Source organism: Anabrus simplex, chromosome 2, assembly GCF_040414725.1.
Source record: "Anabrus simplex isolate iqAnaSimp1 chromosome 2, ASM4041472v1, whole genome shotgun sequence".
Classification (NCBI taxonomy): domain Eukaryota; kingdom Metazoa; phylum Arthropoda; class Insecta; order Orthoptera; family Tettigoniidae; genus Anabrus; species Anabrus simplex.
The window spans coordinates 1,025,404,035-1,025,430,323 of NC_090266.1; the positions used below are offsets into that span (position 1 = coordinate 1,025,404,035).

Here is a 26,289-nt window from a genome sequence, read left to right on the forward strand (position 1 = left end):
CTATCTTTGCTGCGTTCCCAAGTATCTACTAGCAGAATCAAAAGAGAATTTATCTTCATTTTAGTCACTTGACGTGAGAAATACCTCGAAGTACATATTCAGAGAGCACTATTTTAAAGTTTTATTTTACACGAGAGGAGGGACCCTTCAAGCCAATCAATCAATCAATCAATCAATCAATCAATCAATCAATCAATCAATCAATCAATCAATCAATCAATCAATCAATCAATCAATCAATCAATCAATGATCTGCATTTAGTGCTGTCGCCCAGGTGGCAGATTCCCTACCAATTGTTTATATAGCCTTTTCTTATATATTTTTAAAGAACTTGGAATTTTGTTGAACATTTCCCTGGATATATTATTCCAATCCCTTACTCCTTGTCCTATAAATGAATATTTACCCCAGTTTGTCCTCTTGAATTCCAAACCTTCATATTACTATCTTTCCTACTTTTAAAAGCTCCGCTTAAGCTTATTCGTCTACTAATGTTATTCCACGCCATCCCTCCAATGACAGCCAGAATCAAACCAAGATAGTCAAGTATCTCATATCCTTACTCCCAAATCTTCCGAGCCCAAAGTTTGCAACATTTTCGTAACACTACTCCTTTGCCAGAAATCACCCAGAACAAATCGTGCTGCTTTCCTTTGGATCTTTTCCATTTCTCGTATCAAGTAGCCCTGGTTTGGGTCCCACACAGTAGAACCACACTTCAATTGGGGTCTTACCAGAGGCTTACACGCCCTCTCTTTTACATCCTTACTGTAACCCCTAAATACTATCATAACCATGTGAAGAGTTCTGTAAACTTTTTTCGCAGCCTCGTTAATATGATTACCCCAGCGAAGATCATTCCTTATAACACCTACAGTAGGTACTTACAGCGATCTCCATGAGGTACTATCACCCCAGCAACACGGTAATTAAAACTGAGAGGACTTTTCCTCTTGGTGAAACTTACCACCTGAATTTTCATCCCGTTTACCATCATACCATTGTCCGCTGTCCATCTCACAACATTATTTAGACCCACCCCCTGCAGCCACTCACAACCCAGCAAGCGGGCGAGTTGGCCGTACGGTTAGGGGCGCGCAGCTGTGAGCTTGAATCCGGGAGATAGTGGGTTCAAACCGCACACTGTTAGCAGCCCTGAAGATGGTTTTCCGTGCTTTCCCATTTTCACACCAGGCAAATGCTGAGGCTGTACCTTAATTAAGGCCACGGCCGCTTCCTTCCCACTCCGAGGCCTTTCCTATCCCATCGCCGCCATAAGACGTATCCATGTCGGTGGGACGTAAAGCAAATTGTAACAAAAAACGTACAACTCATTTACTACCCTATGCCGTATAATATAATCCACAAGTAGCCGAATTTATGATTCCAGTTCTGTACTCATATCAGTAATATATATACACAAGGAAGCATAAACTGTTTCATTAGACTGCTCTATGACAGTATATAAAATACCTTACGTACAACGTTCTGTCTTTAATAATGCAGAACTAAGAGAATTGCTTACAGAAATAAAATAAAATTATTCCGCCGGAAAAAGAGACTAGAAGAAAACACTGGCTGAACTAAGCAGTATTATAGACATTCTTAAGGCTCTGGTAGAAAATCAAGTACTGTATGATGTTAATTGCTTTGACAGATAGGCCTACGCCAGGGTGTCTGTATAAATGATAGCAAGATAAGACTTCGGCTTACAGACTGCAAACGGTGTATGACAAGTTAAAAGGATTTGCCACTACCCTTCATTTTCTTTTCCCAAATGCATACCGGTATTCATTTGTGAGAAATACTTTCGTCAATTCAGTTCTACTGTATTACAAAGTAACGCAAAAGGTTAATTAATTAAATAATTATTTCATGTAGCTAGCCTGGTGCAGCCCGTGTAAGGTTGGGCGATGACTGCCGTGTATAGGAAACTGTGTGTTGATGTGATGAAGACCAGTAGCGTAGCCAGGATTTCAGTTTAGGGGGGGGGGGGGAGGGCATTCATCCAGAACTTTATTTTGATAGGTGTCCAAACTTCCAGAATTTAGCTGGTGTAGAATACCTAACAAAGAAATGAGTGGAATTTGGATCCAAGTAAAAGTGGTGGATTCGTGCGGATTCAGCAAGCTAATAGTAATCTTCTTCTTCTTCTTATTATTATTATTATTATTCCACCGTTTTCTCACAAAAAAAATTCTCACATCTGTGGGGTCACGGGTGCGAACTGTATCGCACATGTGGATTTGACCCTGTTTTACGGCCGGATGTCCTTCCCGACGCCAACCCTATATGGAGGGATGTAATCACTGTTGTGTGTTTCTTTGGTGGTTGGTAGTGTAGTATGTTGTCTGAATATGAAGAGGAAATCGTTGGGACAAACACCCAGTCCCCGAGCCAGAAGAATTAATCAGACGCGATTAAAATCCCCGACCCGGCCGGGAATCGAACCCGTTGACTCTCTGAACCGAAGGCTGATCATTCAGCCAATGAGTAGGACTCCGGAATTAATATTAATATTCATTTTATATAAAATGCTTAATGAATGTACATTCGTTAAAACTCATGGAGTGTCTGCACTCCTTGGACGACAACTTTCTCTCCTCCGCCCCCCGCTACCTCTGTTACTCCCATCCCAACATAACTGCAGCATTTCATATATTCCGAGTACAAGTGAAATGAATGCAAGAATGAACAGTTTGGGTAAAGATGCAATATTCTGGTTTAGAATAAATACCGTAATGTTATTATAAGAATGATCATGTGATAAGCAATAAAGAAGTGATATTTTATATAAATAATGCGGCAAAGAAATACACATACAACTCGTCGAATACAGATTTATAGCCCGTCTTGTCCATGGCTAGATGATGAAGCCAAGAAATGCTCTTTTGGACTCTTTGCAATCTGGATTTAAGAAAGGTCACAGTACCGCGACAGCACTGTTGAAAGTTACTGACGACATTAGAAACGCTATGGACAAACGACTGCTCACTATACTTATCCTTCGTGACTTCAGTAGCGCCTTTGACAGTATAGTAATTCCGACTATGATAAAGAAAATGGAACGGCTAAATTTCGACCTGGCTGCGCTTAAGGTTTTTAGTTCTTATTTGAGTATCCGTCAACAGCGTGTAACAGTAAACGACAAGGCCTCTAAATAGAAAATGAAACATAGTGTTGCCCCACAGGGCAGTATTCCAGGGCCCCTAATTTTTTGTATTTATATCAGTGACATACCATCTCTGGCAGGAAATAACACACACCACCTCTATGCTGACGGTCTTCAAATATATCGACACTGCAAGACAAGATATTAACAATGACCTCCGACGAATCAGTGCATATGCACAACGAAACTCTCTTATACTAAACTGCACAAAATCTCAGGCAATCATAATTGGATCACGAAAATTACTGAGCTGCTCAAACAATGTCGCAATCCCGCCTATCCTACTGAATGGTAACATTATTCCCTACAGTAAACTGTTAAAAATATCCTACTGAATGGTAACATTATTCCCTACAGTAAAACTGTTAAAAATCTCGGCATAATGATGAACGAAACAATTGATTGATCTGATTACATGAAAGAAATACGTAAAAGGATTTTCGGAGTCCTTCACCCTCTTAAACGGCAGAGGGATGTATTTCCATTTGAGCTACAGTAAATGCCAAACTAATACAGACACTCATTCTCCCTATCCTTGATTATTGTGACGTTGTTTTAGTTGACATGACGAGAGAAGAAACACTTAAACATCAACGAGCACTGAATTCCTGCCTGCGATTTATTTACAATTTACGATGTTCATATGTTCAGGCCGTCTCATGGCTGATGTCTGATAAACGTCGGCAGCTACACACTTTATAACGATGGTTTTAGAGTGGCAGCTGGAAGTCAGCTATTGTATATTTAATCTAAATTCATCTTTTTTCATCATTTCACAACTTAAATACATGTTCTAGATTCATTCCTTCTATTCCACTGCACCGCACAATAAAATGCTCTTTTGGACCCTTTGCAATCTGGATTTAAGAAGGGTCACAGCACCACGACAGCACTTTTGAAGGTTACTGAAGACATTAGAAACGCTATGGACCAACGACTGCTCACTATACTTATCCTTCTTGACTTCAGTAGCGCATTTGACACTATAGTAATTCCGACTATGATGAAGAAAATGGAACTGCTAAATTTCGACCTACTGAGCTCGATAGCTGTAGTCGCTTAAGTGTGGCCAGTATCCAGTAATCGGGAGATAGTGGGTTCGAGTCCCACTGTCGGCAGCCCTCAAGATGGTTTACCGTGGTTTCCCATTTTCACACCAGGAAAATGCCGGGGCTGTACCTTAAATAAGGCCACGGCCGCTTCCTTCCAATTCCTAGGCCTTTCCTATCACATCGTCGCCATAAGACCTATCTGTGTCGGAACGACGTAAAGCAAATAGCAAAAAAAAAAAAAAAATCGACCTGATGCCTATCGCCAGATTATGGAATTCCCTGCCAGCTCAGGTCAGAGAAACTAGTTTTTTAAAATCACGATTTAAGGTCACCTGCCGAGACTACCTGCTGAGGACAGCTGACTGAATGGTTGAAGTATGAATGTGTGCGTGCCTGAGGATTAGTCATTTTTAAGAGTTTTTAATATTAATTTGTTTTAATATTAATTTAGTTAGTAATTTATTTTCATTTCTATTAATTTATGTAGCTTTAACTATTTTAAATATTTCAGTATTTTATTTAATATTCTGATTAGTATGTGGATAAGTGTACGAGAGGGCCTGGATCCCGAACTTCGCCACTGTGCAGAAGGTACTAATAAATAAATAAATAAATAAATAAATAAATAAATAAATAAATAAATAAATAAATAAATAAATAAATAAATAAAATAAGTAAATAAATAAATAAATAAATAAATAAATGGTTCATGTTTGTGGGTTACTGTAGTCACGTCCTAGTTCGTGAACCATGGGCAACGGCTGAGTGGCCTAGTAAGTGGTCCTGAGAGTCGGGATACCAGTTGCTATGGAATGGGAGTGGGCATCTCGGACATATTCTGAGTCGTGGCCCTCCTTGTGCTCAGACGGCTAGGACTATACAATTCACCGGTGGTCCATAACCCGTTAGAGGAGAGATCCTCACTTGGACTATGTGCAAGTAGGGCAGCATCCTGCTTAATGAATTAACCGAGCTCAGAACACTTTAAGCAAGCCTCGGACCTATGGGAGTAATGGAGTCCCACTCCCATTTGACAGGCGAGGGACTCCTTGGAAACAACTTGGCGAACAAAATGGAATTTGATGTGGAGCTATCAATATTAATGGGGCTTATGGAAGAAAGAAGGTAGAACTGGCTGAGTCAGCAAAGAGGATGCATCTGGATGTGCTCGGAGTAAGTGATATTCATGTAAGGGGAGATAACGAGGAAGAGACAGGAGATTATAAAGTGCACTTGACGGGTGTTAGAAAGGGAAGGGCAGAGTCTGGGGCAGGGCTCTTTATCAGGAATACCATTGCACGCAACATAGTTTCTGTTAGGCACGTAAATGAGAGAATGATGTGGGTAGATTTGTCAGTGGGGAGAATTAGGACAAGAATTGTGTCCGTGTATTCACCATGTAGGGTGCAGATGAGGATGAAGTTGACAAGTTTTATGAAGCATTGAGTGACATGGTGGTCAGGGTCAACAGCAAGGATAGAATAGTGCTAATGGGCGATTTCAATGCGAGAGTTGGGAATAGAACTGAAGGATACGAAAGGGTGATTGGTAAATGTGGGGAAGATGTGGAAGCTAATGGGAATGGGAAGCGTTTGCTGGACTTCTGTGCTAGTATGGGTTTAGCTGTTACGAATACATTCTTCAAGCATAAGGCTATTCACCGCTACACATGGGAGGCTAGGGGCACCAGATCCATAATAGACTATATCTTAACAGACTTTGAATTCAGGAAATCTGTTAGGAATGTACGAGTTTTTCGCGGATTTTTCGATGATACAGACCACTATCTGATCTGTAGTGAACTAAGTATCTCTAGGCCAAGGGTAGAGAAAGTGAAATCTGTCTGCAAACGAATAAGGGTAGAAAATCTCCAGGACGAGGAAATTAGACAGAAGTATATGGATATGATTAGTGAGAAGTTTCGAACAGTAGACAGTAAGCAGGTTCAGGATATAGAAAGTGAATGGGTGGCATACAGGGATGCTGTAGTAGAAACAGCAAGGGAATGCCTAGGAACAACTGTGTGTAAAGATGGGAAAAGGCGAACATCTTGGTGGAATGATGAAGTGAGAGCAGCCTGTAAACGTAAAAAGAAGGCTTATCAGAAATGGCTCCAAACAAGGGCCGATGCAGACAGGGATTTGTACGTAGATGAAAGAAACAGAGCGAAACAAATAGTTGTTGAATCCAAAAAGAAGTCATGGGAAGATTTTGGTAATAACCTGGAAAGGCTAGGTCAAGCAGCAGGTAAACCTTTCTGGACAGTAATAAAGAATCTTAGGAAGGGAGGGGAAAAGGAAATGAACAGTGTTTTGAGTAATTCAGGTGAACTCATAATAGATCCCAGGGAATCACTGGAGAGGTGGAGGGAATATTTTGAACATCTTCTCAATGTAAAAGGAAATCATCATGGTGGTGTTGCAAACGACCAACCTCATGGGGAGGAGGAAAATGATGTTGGCGAAATTATGCTTGAGGAAGTGGAAAGGATAGCAAATAAACTCCATTGTCATAAGGCAGCAGGAATAGATGAAATTAGACCTGAAATGGTGAAGTATAGTGGGAAGGCAGGGATGAAATTGCTTCATAGAGTAGTAAAATTAGCGTGGAGTGTTGGTAAGGTACCTTCAGATTGGACAAAAGCAGTAATTGCACCTATCTATAAGCAAGGGAACAGGAAGGATTGCAACAACTATCGAGGTATCTCATTGGTTAGTATACCAGGCAAAGTATTCACTGGCATCTTGGAAGGGAGGGTGCGATCAGTCGTTGAGAGGAAGTTGGATGAAAACCAGTGTGGTTTCAAACCACAGAGAGACTGTCAGGATCAGATTTTCAGTATGCGCCAGGTAATTGAAAAATGCTACGAGAGGAATAGGAAGTTGTGTTTGTTTCGTAGATCTAGAGAACGCATATGACAGGGTACCGAGGGAAAAGATGTTCGCCATACTGGGTGACTATGGAATTAAAGGTATATTATTAAAATCAATCAAAGGCATTTATGTTGACAATTGGGCTTCAGTGAGAATTGATGGTAGAATGAGTTCTTGGTTCAGGGTACTTACAGGAGTTAGACAAGGCTGTAATCTTTCACCTTTGCTGTTCGTAGTTTACATGGATCATCTGCTGAAAGGTATAAAATGGCAGGGAGGGATTCAGTTAGGTGGAAATGTAGTAAGCAGTTTGGCCTATGCTGACGACTTGGTCTTAATGGCAGACTGTGCCGAAAGCCTGCAGTCTAATATCTTGGAACTTGAAAATAGGTGCAATGAGTACGGTATGAAAATTAGCCTCTCGAAGACTAAATTGATGTCAGTAGGTAAGAAATTCAACAGAATTGAATGTCAGATTGGTGATACAAAGCTAGAACAGGTCGATAATTTCAAGTATTTAGGTTGTGTGTTTTCCCAGGATGGTAATATAGTAAGTGAGATTGAATCAAAGTGTAGTAAAGCTAAGGCAGTGAGCTCGCAGTTGCGATCAGCAGTATTCTGTAAGAAGGAAGTCGGCTCCCAGACGAAACTATCTTTACATCGGTCTGTTTTCAGACCAACTTTGCTTTACGGGAGCGAAAGCTGGGTGGACTCAGGATATCTTATTCATAAGTTAGAAGTAACAGACATGAAAGTAGCAAGAATGATTGTTGGTACAAACAGGTGGGAACAATGGCAGGAGGGTACTCGGAATGAGGAGATAAAGGCTAATTTAGGAATGAACTCGATGGATGAAGCTGTACGCATAAACCGGCTTTGGTGGTGGGGTCATGTGAGGCGAATGGAGGAGGATAGGTTACCTAGGAGAATAATGGACTCTGTTATGGAGGGTAAGAGAAGTAGAGGGAGACCAAGACGACGATGGTTAGACTCGGTTTCTAACGATTTAAAGAGGTATAGAACTAAATGAGGCCACAACACTAGTTGCAAATCGAGGATTGTGGCGACGTTTAGTAAATTCTCAGAGGCTTGCAGACTGAACGCTGAAAGGCATAACAGTCTATAATGATAATGTATGTATGTATGTATGTATGTATGTATGTATGTATGTATGTATGTATGTATGTATGTATGTATGTAATAAATAAATAAATAAATAAATAAATAAATAAATAAATAAATAAATAAATAAATAAATAAATAAATAAATAAATATAGAATGTAAAGCGTATGGGTATAGATATTTTGTTAGTTGTTAAAAATACACGTCACAACATATGCTAGGTAGGGTTTACCTTGTCCTATTAGTTTCACTGGCGGTTAGGGCTACGCAGTTGTGAGCTTGCATCCGGGGGATAGTGGATTCAAACTCCACTGTCGGCAGCCCTGAAAATGGTTTCCCTGGATTTCCATTTTCACACAAAGAAAATGCTGGGGCTGTACTTTAATTAATGCCACGGCCGCTTCCTTCCCACGCCTAGGCCTTTCCTATCCCACCGTCGCCGTAAGACCTATCTCTGTCGGTGCGACGTAAAGCAAATTGTTAATTACTTTCCCTTCCAAGCCTGGGATACAGAATATAGTAGTATAAAGTTACAGTTTAGTGATGCTAATATTTGTATGTATACTTTTTATTAACGTGCCAGAAACCAACGACACGGAGCTGTTGCCATTTCAACACCTTTTTAAGGGCCACCGACCCAAGCCGGGATTTGAAGTGGTTCCTTTTTTTAAGAAGACAAATTAAATGAAGATTTCACTTCCTCTCAAACGAAGAACGATATTATCAATTTTACGAACAGTTTCAATAATGCAGCCGGTTTATGTTAAGAGTACAGAAGCTATGATTGTACATGGTAACAATCAAAACCATCAATATCTACTGAAGATGAAGATCCGTCACCGCACTCGGTAGGACCGGCTTTTTTTCATATCCACCGGGCGAGTTTGCCGTGCGGTTAGGGGTGCACAGCTGTGTGCTTGCATCCGGGAGATAGTGGGTTCAAACCCCACTGTCGGCAGCCCTAAAGATGGTTTTCCGTGGTTTCCCATTTTCATACCAGGCTGTACCTCAATTAAGGCCACGGCCTCTTCCTTCCTACTCTTAGCCCTTTCCTTTCTCATCGTCACCATAAGACCTACGGTGCGACGTAAAGCAAATTCTAAATACAAATTAAATAATCTTTCCACAACCCCTTCCAAGGAAAAGTTGTATCCACGCTACTGGCCTAGACCCCCTGAAATTATTTTGTGGGTATGTCACTGCATCCACTCACCATTTAAGGTACAAGGTAAGCCCGGAGAATGGTTGGATACTCAAAATACACCACCATTAATGATGCGGTTATGGTTCAAAAGTATCAAGAAAGGTAAGGGACGGGATCTAGTGTTTTAAGTAGAATCCGTATTAATAGAACGTGACTTCCCATTTTAAAAACGTTTCGTGCATCGACTGCGATTCAAGCCTGGGCCGTCCTGATGAGAAGATTGGAAATGAGTTACGCCCGCCCATTACAAAATAGTTACCCGCACTTTTTATGGTGTCATTTGAGGTTCCAATCTGTCCCCGGTCATTTGACAAAATATATAGGTCTACCTATCGAACTTAGGCCCGCATCCGCGATTGTCTTGCTACTTTTAGAATTAAAACATCTTTTTCATAACTTACCGAGGATGCTCATAGTTTTTGCCTCTCAGTGACCAAACGGTCCCTCTTCAAAGAAAGTTACTTATATGGCACAAAATGAGGAACTAATGTGCAGCTCACAATCCTTTCAGTCTTCCCAACGCTGCAACTTAAACACAGCACATCTCTCAACCACGGTACAACCCGAGGATCCCTAGGACATTGTTGTTTCCTGGAACCGATGTGCAATAGCTGACACGATGTTGTAAGCTTGCAACTCTTTTTGGCTTTGGGCCCCGTTGTCTCCGTGGTCAGGTTCCGGCCCCCTACTGAGTAATCTCTTGCTTTCCTCATCTCTTGACATTTGTCAACACACGGTTACATTCCCAATACTGAGGCCTCTACAAGGAAATATCGCCGCGCATCAAAATCCTAAGTGTTTTCCTTTCATTCAAGCAGTACAAATATGGAGAATTATGTATGGCCCTACTGAGCCTTGCTAGTAGATTCTTTGTCGCTACCTTAATTTAACATTTCGGTGTAAGTTTTGAAGTTGTTCGTACCGTACGTAAAACAACGGCTGATCCTTGCTTTAGTTTCTGGAAACATTTTGGCGGGTGGGGGGCCCGGCCCCCCTGGGACCCCATTGGCTACGCCAGTAATGAGGACGATGTGGTATATGAGTTGTAGGAATGTTGGGTACAGCACAAACAGCCAGCCCCCGAACCAAGGCAAAACTTTACGATTAAAATTCTCCGACGCGGACGCGAATCGATCCCGGAGGACTGAAGTTCAAGACACTGACCATTCGGCCATGGAGTCGGACAACTGCTTTAATTGAATGTACTGATATCTAAATAACTCTCTCTTTTATATTTATATGATTTACTTGAATATCCGTCTTGGGTTATCAATTTTATAAAAGTTAAGAAGGGTTAGTGAGGTGGATGATAGTTTTTGTGTAATATAAGAAACGTCGGAAGTTTTCATTACTGACCACGCAATTATCTAACTTGTTCATAGGCCTCCTGTGTATATTTTTATTGTCTGCGATATTATGTGTATATACTATTTATGGAGGAATAAATACTCATGAACCGTTCATAATGTAGTTCTTTTAACGAATCTAGGCTGTTCATTTGTAAAATATGCTCCGTTATTTTAGCTATACCTTGCAAATCTGTATTGTGCTTGAGCTAAATACAATTTGATATAATGCTAGGCTATTTGATCTCATAATTCCGAATCTTTAAGATACTGTGATTTAAAAATATTCTGGATTTTGGAGTGTATAGCATTACAGCTAAGATGCTTTTCTTTGCGTCACATTGGTATCAAACGTAGTAAGAACACATAAATGTCTTTTTAATAAATATTTTACTGCAGCCAATGGCCATTAAAATATGTTTACATGACTAATTACATCAAACAGAATTTGGTTAGTCCCATCTGTCTTTTAGTACACGTCACAACATGATATAAGTCGCAAATCTTCTCGCACAGTACACATATACATTCCTTTCTCTGGATGTGAAAAGTTTTGTTAGCACACACGTGGAGATGAAAACCGTGTGTTGCTAATCTAGTCACTATGTGCCTGAGTTCATAGTTTGCCTTCATCCAATCCGTACTGGTCATAGCCTCTGTGATGTAAAATGTTTCCCACATATCTCCCTTCTTGGTTGCAGCTCTGTTTGTAACTGGTTGAATGCATCTGTAGACGGCAATATTAGTTTGTGACTTAGTTCTTCTGTATGGAAGAGTTCTCTTGTCAGCTCGTAACATAGTCTTGAAATTTGGACAAACATAATACCTTTTTTCATGTACTGTAGATTGCTTTTACACTTTCAATGTCGCGAATATTTCCTTTAGTGAGATGTTCCCATATCAATTCTAGTCCGTATGTCATTATCGGAGATATTTTTGCATGGAACAACTTCATAGCGACTTCAACCAAAAGTTTGCATAAGATCAAGATGTCATTCATAAAAATTACGGCCGCAGCCACTCTATTCTTGATGTGTCTGGTATAAGTAGTTCCTGACGTCTGTAATGTAATGCCCAAATATTTAAAGTTGTTTACTCTTGGCACAGTTTCTCCTCCTTTTTCATAGTAAATTTTCTCTATTCATGCTTTTCTGCCTCCCTTGCGGAAGATCATCTGTACCGTCTTTTGTCGATTAATTCTGAATTTATTGTCGTCTGCCCAAATGTTCAGCTTGTTGAAAGCAGCCTCTAGTTTATCGTGTTTTTTTATACGAGTACCATGTCATCTGCATACATGTATATGTGTACCTCGTCGCCTTCGACCTTTATAGTGGGTATTAGGTCTGAGACCGCTATATTGAAGAGTATGGGGCTCATTGGATCACCCTGTAGTACTCAGTTCAGCTGCGTTATGGGATTCGAGATAGAGACGTTATCGTTTATAGAGCTGTAATTATAAGCAAGAATGGTCATAATGATGTTCGTTAAAGGGTTCATATATCCTATTATGTTTCCCAGTTTCTTCAGTACCTTTTCCCTGTCCACTAGGTCGAACGCTTTGTTGTAGTCTACGATGATCGCGTAAAGTTTCCCTTTTGGATGTCTGAGGGTATCCGTTATGTCGTCAATCAGATTCTTTATCGCATTCATTGTAGATCTCCCTCGTCGAAAGCCGAATTGCTCTTCCGGTAAGGCGTGGTCTATCTCTTCTATCAGTCTCGTTGTTAGTAACCTGGTAAAGAGTTTAAAGATATTGCTTTCTTTTACCTTTTTAAGTTACTGATTCTCATAGGATTTACTGTAACTGGCACTGGTTATCTAGCCAGTATGGCGAAGCGCGCAGAACTCTGCTCAGCGAGCGATTATTCTATGCTTATTGATTTAACCTAACTTACCCTGACCCATTGAACTATAGGCAATACTTCAGTTCAATGTCCTGACCTGACAAAAGTCATGGAATTTTTCCACTTTATTTGCACGGAGTTGGTAGTCCTGTTGCCCAGCTGCCAGTGGTCTTCACCATTTTGGGTTTTCCAAGATGGCCGCCGCCAATTTTACAGGACGAACCGCCTTGAACTATTACTAGAGCGCCATCTAACATTGGTGTCTTGAATTAGGGCTAGTGAGCCATCTAGCGATAGAGCCTCGAACTACAGTCAGAGAGCCATCTTTGATTTTTCCATTTTTTTCGAAGATGGACGGTGCGCACAACCTAACAGAAGTCCACGTAAATTCATGGACTTTCGCTATGTGGTTTAATTGCTTGCAAGAAGCGGAGGTCTTTTGTTGTGTAAGTTCGAAAAAGCTAATTTTAAATCATTCTCCTCTGTGGTTTAAACGCTCTCGAGCGATGGAGCTCTCTTTCAGGTTGTATCTATAAGTACAAGTATCTTTCATCACCGACTGAGAGCTGATCACAGATTTTACTGGCTGTGTGCCTGTAAGTACGAGCCTTCTATCTAGCACTACCGGCAGCTGCTGCTTCGCCTGTACTATTAAATCCAAAAATTAGTTGATAGATGCCCTCTCTTTTTAGACAATTTTAGATTTGGAGTAGTAGCTAAACCATATTTGATTTATTAATCCAAGGATTAAAAGTAGAATGAAAGTCCAACCATTTGGCGTAAAGTTTATTGCCACCTTTTTGTAGAAATTTCTCCATGTGGCAGTGCTTGGGATATTTTGTTTTTCGATGTTTTTCTACGTAGAATCCTCCCTCGATGTGTTGGCCGCTGAGGTTACCTAGTAAACAGGTGACTAGGTTTGGGAGTTTTACTTTCTTAATGTGAAAAACCTTCGTGCTCCAGTCTTGTGTGATCCCTTGGAGAAGACAGACTTATGTTTACTGATGAGACCATAATCACCTGTACGACATCGATGATGCTGTGGATCAATTGCTTTGATTGGGTCAAAAGTACGATTCACCGTGGAATATCTTTCGTGACGAGTCGCGGTCCCGTACCATTGGTTCTATGTTCGGTGTCATAACGCGTTTCTAGACTTTGCAATAAATCGAGAAACTGACAGGATCCCTGGCTGTAAATTCTTGCCACATGTTCGTTTTCAAAGTTCTATTGAAACGTTCTACAATTCTGGCATTCAGATTGCTATCGGTGGAATAATGAAGAAAACCTAGGAATTGTAGATAGGCGGGAATTATCCTTGTTGGAAATCTCCTTACCTTGATCCGTTTGTAGAAGTTGAGGTTGATATCTGAATGATGCGTTTGAATACTGCAGTCACCAGAGCGGCTGATTTATTACGTACCGTTCCCGCGAAAGCCAGTTTGGAATAGGTGTGTATGGTGGAGAGCTTGTACTGGTCTCCATCATTACTCCCGGCATAGGGAATCATTTCAATGAGATCGGCTTGCCAAAGATCGACGACTCCTCGTCAAATAACGTTGCGACGGGGATAGTTACGGCGATCTGGTCTGTGCAATTCGTGAGCAGTTGCAGTTTTGATAGGCGAAGGTTTAGACGATGATGCCAGCATGACGAAAAATCTCTTATATTTCAAGAATTTCTCCTTCGTGACCAGTACGACCGGCTTCTTCAGATCAGAGACCGAAAACCGGAATAATTTAGGTTTGGCTAGAATACCGGTATTACAAAATACTTCTACCCATGTATAACCATAACAGTGTAACCTGCTGTTAATATTACAGGTGAAATACGTCCAATAACGGCATAAAATACCGATATTTTTATACCAGCATATAAAGGTTACATTACCGGTAAAGACTGTGGGCATATATAGAAATACTTTATCGGCGATTGAATTCATTACATTAGAACATACTCTGCGTGACAACAAAATAATAATAAAAACTGAAGCACGCAGAAAGGGAGGGGGAAGTGAAATGAAGTGAAATGAAACTTCATGTGTTGAGAACGTATGAGTGTTATTTCAGTGATTACCAAATCAAGTCATATGAACGAATAACTTGGCAATACGAGCACACTTATCAGTATGATGTTGTCCTCCCTCTGGCCTGGATGCATGCATTGATTCGGTTGGGAAGGGTGTCATAAAGTAGTTTTACCCTCTCCTGAGGCAAGCTGGCCCACAACTGGCCCTTGATATACTGGATACTATCACTGAGACTGAGTTGGCGTTTGAGCTGGTACCACTCATGTTCTATTGGGGACAGTTCTGCAGATCTTGCTGTACATGGGAGTGCCTCAACATCACGCAGACAGTCCGTAGAGACTCTTGCTCTGTGTGGATGAGGATTGTCCTGTTGAAAACTGGCACCACGACACTGTCGCATGAAATGTAACACATGATGACGCAGGATATCCGTGACGTACCGTTGTGCCGTCCGAGTTCCCTCAATCACTACCAGACGTGACCTGAAGTCATACCTAATGACTCCCCACACCATGATGCCAGGAGTAACACCGAAGTGCCTCTCCAAAATATTGGAAGAATGGGGCCTCTCCTCAGGTCTCCGCCATACTCGCAAACGGTGGTCATCCGGGGTAGTGCAGAACCGCAACTCATCTCTGAACACAATGCGACGCCATTCATCAGCAGTCCATGCTTCCCGGTCATGGCACTACTCTAATCGCAGCCGTTTGTGTTTTGGTGTTAACGTAGCCTACGCCTTGGACGGTAAGTCCCAAGTTCGCCTGCTGCTAGTGTCCGACGATTTGTGCGGGATGACACAGAATGTTGCAGGCAGTCCATTATTCCTCTCTTGTGGTGGTCAGACATGGTCGACCGGAATCTTGATGACGAGTATGCCAGCCCTCGCGTCTCCATGCAGTCCAGCATCGGACCACTGTCACATCTGAATGCTCCACAGATCTGGATATTGCACGATTCGTCCAGTCGGCCAAGTGGAGATCCACAATGAGGCCACTTTCAAACTCTTTTCAGGTGCTGACGACGCTATCTCACACGAGTAATCGGCATCTCCGTGTCCTTCACAACGATCACTCAACATTTGACGCTGCTTACACCTTTTATATACCCTACCAGGCCTGGTAACGGCACTAAACACGGACAACACTAATGCATTCTGGTGGCCGATCTACCTGTCACAGAGAATTGAAACACTAATCATTTACATAACTGCCGATGTTGTGTACGTGTACGAAGTTACATTGACATCCGACCATTTTTTGTGGGAGCGTCTATTCTTTTGTCAGGTAGTGTATATGCTAACGAGCTAGACATTTTAAAATACGGTTTAATACTGTTGAATTGATAGACGTGTTGTTTTCAACCGTTTAAAACCCTATAAGAATGGTAGGAATGGTTCTTTTCATCCCAGTTATCACGAAATCTGCTATACCATACAGCAGTATGTACTGCATAAGCGTCAGGGGCTATTATACTGGAATGATCGTAATGAATCCAGAAAAATCTAAGAACAAGGGCACAGGTCCGTCTAATGCCAGACAGTGCTGACACGCCACAGTTTATGTTACGCTAAAGCTGAGCTATCTTACGCAATCAAACCGAATAGTGTACTTATTGGAATGCGTCCTCGATCAAAAGTGTGGAATCTCTTCGATTTAAGACAAGTTCATGGAAAGACATTGTAAAACTAAATATCATACCATCCTGGCGTCACGATTAAAACTAAATATCAGATGCGATCTTTGCCCTCAGCCTGTTAAACGGATGGCTTCGGATGATGCATCGCAATTACAAAGAAAACAAGCAAAAAACAAATATATCAGAAAATAATGGGGCTGCAGAATATTGAAGTATTGTATCAAGGACAAGTCTTCATCAACGCTATCATCCATGCTTTCTGGTTCTGTTCTCAGTGAACAACTTAAGACAGATTCACCACAACCTTCTTCATCGGGGCATAAGAATACCCATCAAGCAACTGATAGTGACATTGAAGAAGCTGTTGCTAGGGCTATATATGCTTCCACTATATATACTGAATTCGAAATATTGTCGGGAAGCATTTCAGAAAATACGGCCCGGCTATGAGCCTCCTAGTCACTCACTACCTGCTTCGCACCTCTTTGCTGTCTGACGAATATCATCATGTGAAGACATTTATCACAAAGAATTTCGATTGTTGAACTGTTCTTGCATTGATTTCGGATGGATGGAATGATGTATCAGGGAATATATCGTGAACATTATCGTGACAAAACCTCAGCCAATATTCTATAAAAGTATACGACCTGGCGAGGAAAGGGAAACTGCATAGTATACCGCTTCTAAACTAATTGAAGCTGTTAGTGAAATAGGTGCGGAGAGGTTCGTAACAGTGGTCACAGACAATTCGGGAAGTATGCGTGCTGTGTGAAAAATAGTAGAGGAGCAATGTATACGCCTGTCCTACATAGGCTGTGTAGCACATACATTTAACCTACTAATAAAGGACATAATATCACTGAAAACGCTGCAAGAGTGCTTCCATCTAGCGAAGAAAGCAGTAAAACTCTTTAAGGATCGCCATGTTCTCCATGCTTTATCGAAAACCAAGAGGAAAGAGAAACACTGTCATCTCTCTGTGACACTAGAGCATCCATCACCAACCTGTTGGGCAGGTACTGTGATTTGTTTGGACAGTTTACTTAAGAATCAATAGGCTGTGTTAAAAAATTGTGTGCCCATCTGTGCAGTGCGAGAGAACACTTAATGCTTCTGTGTTAGCAGATGAAACACAGCAGAATTTTGATGAGGCATGTCGTCTCTTGCGACCAGAAATCATACGCAAGGTTGAAGCCGATAATGCTGTACTTTCGGATGTACATTAATTGTGTGATAGTATTTCTAGGGAAGTAGATTCTGTACTCGTAGAATGTAATACACTTTCTCCAGAAGACAAATCTTTCATTAAAGATGCTGTGGACATGAGGCACAAGTTTGCATGTAAAGCTATTCATGCTGGGGCAAATATGTTGGATCCCCGTTTTAAGAGGGAAACTCTCAGCCAGGAGGACGAAACATAGACTCTAGACTTCATGGCAACAATGAGTGAAGTATTGGGATATGACAGTGGCGTTATTATGGGAAATTTGGCCTCATTTCGGGCAACCGAAGGATTTTTCCAGCAGAATGCTTTATGGACTGCAGCAAACCATGTATCTCCTTCTGCACGGTGGAAAGGCTTATGTATTAAACAACCCCTTTGTTCATTTGCTTCTAGAATTTGGAATGTACCACCTTCCTCAGCAGCAAGTCGGCGTAATTGGTCAACTCACGGATGAATTCACACCCCACTACAAAAGAGACTGTCTCCAGGTACAACTGAAAAACTGGTTTATATACAATGGAACCTCAGGTTCATAGGTGACACACAGGTCATCGAAATATTCCAGTCTGACTAATATTATGATTAGAGACTACTAGACATTTCTGTTTGTTCCGGAGATTAATTGGTAATTTATTGTGCTTTTTCAATGGAAAAGTTTCTTTATAAGCTCCCCGGACAAAAAATAGTCACCGTAATGCGCACGCACAGATGGATTGTTAAGGCTATACAGATGGCGCAGCGAGTGTGACCCGTGCTCAACCGCACCCCCACTGCCTCTACGTGAGCATAAGGCAGTAGCGATCAGTGAGTCATTGATGTTTCAAGACGACAGTATACGTCAACATGGGTAGATGTAAGGATGTGACAGATTGACAAAAAGGGGCAATTTTGTTCGGCCGTGTCCATGGCCGTACGGTGCGTGAAGTTGCTGGATTTGTTGGTGTTTCGCAGTAGACCATTCAATGTGTCTACAAGAAGTGGTGTACTACACGCGGCCACCAAACATGGCATCAGAATTGTGGTCGGAGGAAGATCCTGACTGAGAGGGACCGGAAACAGCTTGTGAATCAAAATTCCTACCAAACCCGACAGGAATTATTGCAATCTGTGGATGAAGGTCCATCCCAACCTATTAGCGAGAGAACATTGCGACGGGAACTGCATGCAATGAACATTTGGAGTCGGTCAGCTCGCAAGAGGCCATTGCTCACGCAGTAGTCAAATAAAGCTGCGCGTATTCAATGGGCTAGAAATCATCGAACGTGGACAGTGGATGACTGGCAGAACGTAATGTGATCTGACGAATCACGTTTTTGCCTGTATTCCAATGATGCTTGCCGTCGAGTGCACCGAAGGCCAAATGAAGCATTTCATTCTGGATTTGTTGCAAGGTCGGGTTCAAGTGGGAGGTGGGTCTGTGATGTTTTGGGGGTGTTTTTCGTACCATGGATTGGGCCCGCTCGCTGAAGTGACCACCCAGATGAACCAGCATGTTTATTTAAACATTCTGGATGATCAAGTGTTGCCTTTCAGTCAACATCTGCATGCTGAGTATGCCATTGATGCCCTGATTTTCCAAGATAACAGCGAAGTTCATCTGGCCGGACGCATATGTGACTGGTGTTATGAAAACTCACCCACCCTATTACATCTCGATTGGTCTGAAAAATCACCTGTTGGAACAGCGAGTAAAATGTCGACATCAGCACCCTCTCAATCTGGTGGAATTGCGCGATCAAATCCAGCAAGTGGCTTAACCTGGATGCGGCGTACCTGCACAACCTTGTGGATTCACTTTCTAACCGAATCCAGGCGGTTATCAAGTCCAGAGGCGGAGTTACATGGTATTAAATGATGCTTGTATTGATTTCTCCAGGGGTGACAATTTTTTGTCCGGTGAGCTCATATTAAACGCCGGGTATTACCATTATATCGGAGAAAATGAATATCGATGTTCAGTAAGTCCCAGGATATTTTAAGTATACTTTTTGGAGAATAATCCTGTATATTGAATCCATAACGTTTAGGATTTTGAATATTAAACTTTAGCAGTGGTACACCAAAGGAGTGCAGTATCTGGTAGAAAAAAAATTAGCGTTATACTCACTATTCTGTCATCGCCATAATGCTTAACATGGTATAAGGGGAAATATGAAGAAATCCTAGTAAGCATGATTATTACAATATAAGCACTGGCGGGTCAAGACTCAGTTCTTAATACATATAATGTATTTTTAACCATTCACTTGCTTTAAGAGACATGTGTTCAGCGGAGAATAAGTGAACTTGCAACCATTTGGAAATCCACTATTTATATAGACATGAACAAAACATCAATTGGTTCTTCAAATCGATATTCATAGCGCACAAAACGTGCGCTATATAGAAGCAACTTCAATGTTTTTGGAAACCAGTTTAATTGGAAAGTTCACTCCCTCTCAGTTAAAAGAAAGCGATTGTTTTGTGTAGAACTTACCCATCTCATTTGTCGCCATTAAGTCGATAAGTTTATCCATTAATTGAGGTGCAGTGATGTGGACCAAATAGGCGTTCGGGTCTATTCTTGGACAGTAATTGAAAGCCTGTGACCATGATAATATGAATTTCGAAACAAAATACGATGTCCCCAAACTGTCGGTATGAATCATAAATTCATTTTCCTCTGATGGTACTTCTGTAAACACAACGTAGGAAAGTAGCATTAGCCAAATAATACGTTTAACATTTCACGTTTCAGATGTCTCCACCTTAGATTGACCCCCTCGTGGGCCAAATACATCATTTCTTGGCATGGTAGCACTTGGTTAAGTAATTAAAAAATTCAGATAAACCGAAGCATTTGTCGCAGAGATGTTCTATTCTAACAATTCTACAGGAGTCTATATAGCAAATTATGAAAATCCGCAAACCACATTTAATTCTGCTCTTTTATTCACTTATATCATTTAAAACTTGTGCATTACACTCTTGTGAATGGGCCAAGCGACAAAGGACTGTTATTGAGAAAAAAATGATTTTTTTCTGTGTAACACTTTTTATACTCTCAGGATGTACTTTTAGAAATTTTGTTAGATAAAGTAACTATAGTTATGTATATTTATCATGTTATTTCATATTCAGCACTCTTACATACCCATGAGTAAATTATAAAAAAACAAATAGTGTCAAAAGTGACTTTGTGGTACAGGACTGCGGAATATACGAGTAGAACCTATTGGATGGAAATGAATAATAATAATAAGTTAGAAACATATTATTTTCTGCTACGTACAAGCAAATATTAATAAACTATACTTTTAATTAATGAATAATATACCGGTACTGATTACAATAGCAAACAAAGCAAATTATTTGCAGTAAAATTCTATTTTACAATTTGTTTTACGTCGCACCGACACAGATAGGTCATATGGCGACGATGGGATAGGAAAGGCCTGGGAGTGGGAAGGAAGTGTCCGTGGCCTTAATTAAGGTACAGTCCTGGCATTTGCCTGGTATGAAAATGGGAAACCACGGAAAACCATCTTCAGGGCTGCCGACATCTCCTGGATGGAAGCTCACAGCTGCGCGCTCCTAACCGCACGGACAACTCGCCCGGTACAAAGTTCTTTGACTGTACCATTATTCTGCCAAATGTTGAAATAATATCACTGAAGAAGGTGTTGGTAAAAATGTTTACTTTCATCCTTCAGGTAATCCATCATTTCCCACAAGTCCCTCTTCTCAGCTGAAAGTCTATTGATGAAATTTAGAGGCTGCAGAAAAGACGAAATAATGTTAAAATTGACTTTCTTCCTGAAAATATCACACTTGGCCGACTGTTGAAAATCACTGAAAGTTGTGCGTGCCATCATTATTGCAGGTTTGAACTTAGTCATTCTAATCCACTGAGCTTCTGAGATATGAAGTTTAGATGTTAAAATTATTTCTTTAGAAGTAGTTTTAAAGTCATAGAAGTCAGTTGGATCCATGCAACATATGGATGGGAAATTCTTGATTAAACAATAGTTTTCACTAGATCTAGTGGTACCTGAAAGTTACATTTACGATTCGTTTTCTCAATTTGAGCAAAATCGCGATCACAGCTTGGGAAACAGTGTCCTGAAAGTAGGTATTTTATAACAATATTATCACGGCAAAAAATATGGTTTTTTGTTTACTGCATTCAAAATTAATCCTGAATGTGAATAGGTTACAACTAAACAGATAAACGATGAACAGCAAAAAACTCGTTATATCTTTAAACACAGATGTACCATGCCTGAATTTGCATCTTAGGAAACGTTTTGGAACTACTTCCAGGTCCAAATTGACTTGGCCTATTATATACTTAAATAACTGTTGCTTCATAGCACACATTAAGGCAAAAATGAAAATAGAAATTTGTGTTGCTTGGCTCATTGTAGGGCCTGTATTCAAAGTCTTCAATTGTAAAATTATTTTACTAGGTTGGTTGAAAAACTGTTTCGTGAATGATGCCTGGAATCGCTAGTGTCGACTCTCTAGATTCTGGGCTCGGGTTCGCTTCCCATGCAAAGACTCGATTCCACATGAAGTAACATGCCTACTATGCAACGTTTTGAATGATAAGCCCAGCGCTATATGAATACGAGAAAAAACAACACAGCTCTAGGCACCTGAAATGCTCCTTTAATACCATTTTCTACAACAATACCAATAAATATCACAGAATAGTAGTAGGAGAAATATATACAAGCTAACTAGCATAGTATCGCAGAAAGAAATAATTTACAAGTTATAACAAGGTTGTGGTATGTCTTACAGGATGAAATGGAATGTTGTACCGCGATCATACGGAGTATCAGGTAATGATATTTGCAAGGCAAACGAGACAACATTATTTTTTCGAACAAACTGTAGGTACTGAGATGGTGAGTTGCAAGGCAGGATACTCTGTAAGATAATACAGTAGAAGAGAACACGCACCACAGTACGGTGGCTTGGTTCTGTATGCTGTGACTCACTCGAGCCACAAGATGATGATTGATGCTTGTTGTTTAAAGGGGAAAGCGACCTGTTGTGAGGAACACAACACACCATACCTGAACGGAGGCTTGAGTACTAACTTGTGCATCAATCAGAATGAATCACAACGACATATGAATTGATTATGTAACTTAAATATTTACACTCTCTGTGTGATACAGACACCAGTGCCATGGTTGGTTATCTGACGGTCACTTGACAATGAGTCCTCTACCAAATATATATATTGCTCTGGCTAAGTTGCCGGAGCACGAAAGTGTATCTCCATCGCCCTCTACTATGACTGCGCTAATACGCCTTCTCATTCGCCCGGCCACACATGTAAACGAGCCAACACGTCATAGTTACCAGTTCAGGCGCTTGGAGCGCTGGGAAGCTCGCATTAGTCTGCTAGAAGAGACACGCTCAGTGATCATTGCTAAGATTGCTGCCGTAATTTGAGCCTCTGTTTGCCTTATTTGGCTTGTTTCTTTGGTCGTGAATCGTTTTAATGTTTATGTACATAATATTGTTTACTGCTGTGTGCCGTGATGTAAGATGAACAGCAGATCGGGAAGTGGGATTCGTTTCATGAATTTCCTTTCAACGTCATAAATGGCTGAATGGTATCAAGAAAGAATTTCTCTCTTAATTTCAATTCGAGGTCATATGTTTGCCACACTGAATAAATCCACACTTTCACGCTACGTAGGAGATATAAACTGCGAGCCTGGAATAACCCTCTTAGTAAAGGAGCGCCTTTTAGCAGAAAGCCAGCGCCTAACTGAAGCAGAGAGATTGTGTTTGTTGGTAGTCCATCGAACAGCAGATGTTATATGACAATAAACTGGACACCTTCTTTGAATAGAAAGACGCTTCGTTCCACGTTGAGCAAATAAAAACTACTCAAAGATGACTGTCATGCAAGCGAAAGTAGAAATCGAATTACCCTGGTCAATAACCTTCTCCGTTTCATAATTTCCGCTGTGACTACAAAATAAACGTTACCAGCAGCATTTTTAAGAGGCTTTTAGGGACAGAGCTACATACTTTAACACCCATAACATTAAAGGAAGTCGAAGCTTGCGGTTTTTTCGTGTTACGCATTGTGAGTGACAATCGTAAGACTAATGTTAGCATGATAAGAAGAACGTCTTCTTCAAAACACATTAAACCGAAGATCTGTCATCCTGTTGATAGTGAAATGCCTCTTCTTGCTTTCCACCAATAGCACATTCTGAAGAAGTAAGAAATGATTTACTAAAAAAATCTATGTTTGATGGTTTCCAGGATATAAATGGTGATTTTATCAAGAAACTGTATCAGATGCAATCAAAAGAAACTGTGAAACCGGTTCATTATTCTTACACGCAAAAATATCGAGCCGTCTAAGTTTAAGAAAATGAACGTGCGGTGCGCGAAATATATTTTCGCGACTGAAGTAATAACAGCCCTAGAATATTTAAAAGACCATTCGTATACAGATATACACGACTTTTTAATGGAGGTACCACTGTCTAATACATGTTATAATAAAATGATTCGACATACATGTCAGTAGCACAAATGTAGCAACATTGCAACCGGACAAAATGCTTGATTCTTTTGACAAGACCAAAGTGTGCAACAGTGTTAATGGACTTGATTTATAAAAGAGGTTAAAACAGCAGGCTGCAGTACCCATCTGATTTGCCAATGTGGATTTTGAAAGTTATTCATGATTTTGTATTGAAAGCACAACCATTTGTTCATAAAAATCCTGTTGCGTCTATGGTGACTATTTAATGTCCTTGTTGCGTGATTTTCCTCACTTCAGTTGTCCTAAAATCGGACATTCACGGTTGTTGAGTGAAGTTATCCTTAAATGACCACATAAATAACAAAGATCTTTGAAGGACTACAAAGTCACCTCCGTACAGGCCATGAAGGCCCTTGGGGGAATGGAAGTTAAAGGCTTCCACCATTGTTAACCTCGACACGTGATGGGGTAGAGTAGTTAGCTCTACGCCCGGCCACCTTTGCCCCCAGGAATTAACCTAGTACTCACTTTTGGTGTAGAGGTGTAGGCTGAGTGAACCTCAGGGCCATATGCACCTCCGGAAGTGGAAATCTCGATTCTTAAATGTTTACGATTTTATGACGGGGATTCGAACCCACGTCCTTCCGGGCGAACCGAGCAGGCCTTTAGCGCCTCGGCCAGGCATCCCCTATTTACTACCTACGGTTAACATTATTCTGAACGTTTTTTCCGCTGCGGAGGGATACGTTCTTCACTGAATTTCTTTATTAAGGTGTAAGGTGTGATTCAAATGTATTTATCGAGTGATTGGCTGTATATTTAAACAGAAATTTACAAAACACTTAACGTGTGCTGTAATGAATAATCGTGTTTCAATGGCAGCGAAGCAGCGCTCGGCGGTAAAAATGGGAACTAGGCCCATATCGCTAATATACTGTATTGGGATGGCGTATAAGCGCAGCCATAGTAGAGGGCGATGGTATCTGCCACGAGCATCTGTATTTATAGCATCGTTGAGCGGGTGGGGGGTGCGCAGATCCGCGAGCAGTAGAAAGGGCAATGCGCGCGCATCGACTGGCAATAGTTGCCCACTCTGGTAGAAGAGAATGTAAACTCATCTTGAAATTTTTCGATGCTCTCTCTGATAGAAGAGAATGTAAGTTAAATTCATCTTGAAATTTTTCGATTCACGATGCACGTGCATCGACTGTCGAGGCGACCTTCGCGTCTTGATGTCGATTACAACAACGCTGTTACCAGCGCAGTCTGTTGAGAGAGCTGGACGTACTACCCGCTATTCATGCAGATCACTCTCATTTTTTCTGTCTTCATGTAACTATGTAACCGGCTTTTTTCTTTCACCCCTTAGATGTAGTTAACTAGCAAGGTGTGGTTTTTCGATATTGTCTTAAATCACCAAGCATGTTGTTCATCCGTAGGCGACCTCCGTTTTTCCCCTCAGTCTCAGCGAGTGATCCCACCTCTACCGCCTCAAGGAGGGTGTCCTGGAGCTTTAGACTCAAAGGGTCCGTGGATACAACTGGGGAGGATGACTAGTACATCGCCCAGGCAGCCTTACCTGCTATGCTGACAAGTAAGAGGCAGTGGCCTTAAGTTAGGTACTATTCCGGCATTTGCCTAGAAGGAAAAAGTAGTAAACCACTTTCAGGATGACTAAGGTCGGAATGGAACCTACCACTACTCAGTTAAACCTCTCGAGGATCAGTAGACCACGTTAGCCCTCGTAGCAGAGCCGGGAATTGAAACCGGGCCTCCGGGGTTAGCAGTTATTCACGCTAACTACTATTCAGCAGAGGCGGACTAGGAATATTTCAAATTCTACGAATGCATGGCAGGGAATCGAACGCACGCTTCTAGAGGTAGGCTGCGAACCAGCGGCCGTAGCCTTAGGTTGGGCACCATCCCGATATTTGCATGGAAGGAAGAAATAGTAAACCACGGAAAACCACTCCCAGGATGGCTAAGGTGGAAATCGAATCCACCTCTACTCAGTTAACATCCTGAGGACGAGTGGACCCCATTCCAGCCTTGGTAGCAGAGCCGGGAATCGAACCCGGGCCTCCAGGGGGTAGCAGCTAACTACTAATCTACAGAGGCGGACTAGGAATATTTTAAATTCCACGAATGCATGACAGGCAATCGAACGCAGGCTTCTAGAGGTAGCAGGTTGCGATCTGGCGGCCGCAGCCTTAAGTTAGGTACTATCCCGACATTTGACTGGAAGGAAGAAGTGGTGAACCACTTCCAGGATGGTAA

General features: G+C 41.2%; 1 protein-coding gene across 6 annotated transcripts in view; it reads right to left on the reverse strand.

Annotated features, from left to right (window-relative positions):
- The window catches only part of LOC136864651 (lymphocyte antigen 75), a 350,542-nt gene that overhangs the window by 175,499 nt on the left and 148,754 nt on the right, over window positions 1-26,289 (reverse strand). For 5 of the 6 annotated variants that reach the window (XM_067141927.2, XM_068226378.1, XM_067141930.2 and 2 more), the window contains one exon: window positions 19,984-20,181. The exons of the other annotated variant lie outside the window; for it this stretch is intronic. In XM_067141927.2, coding sequence (XP_066998028.2) covers window positions 19,984-20,181 — 198 coding nt within the window. The remainder of the gene's footprint in view (window positions 1-19,983; window positions 20,182-26,289) is intronic. 6 annotated transcript variants of the gene reach the window in all.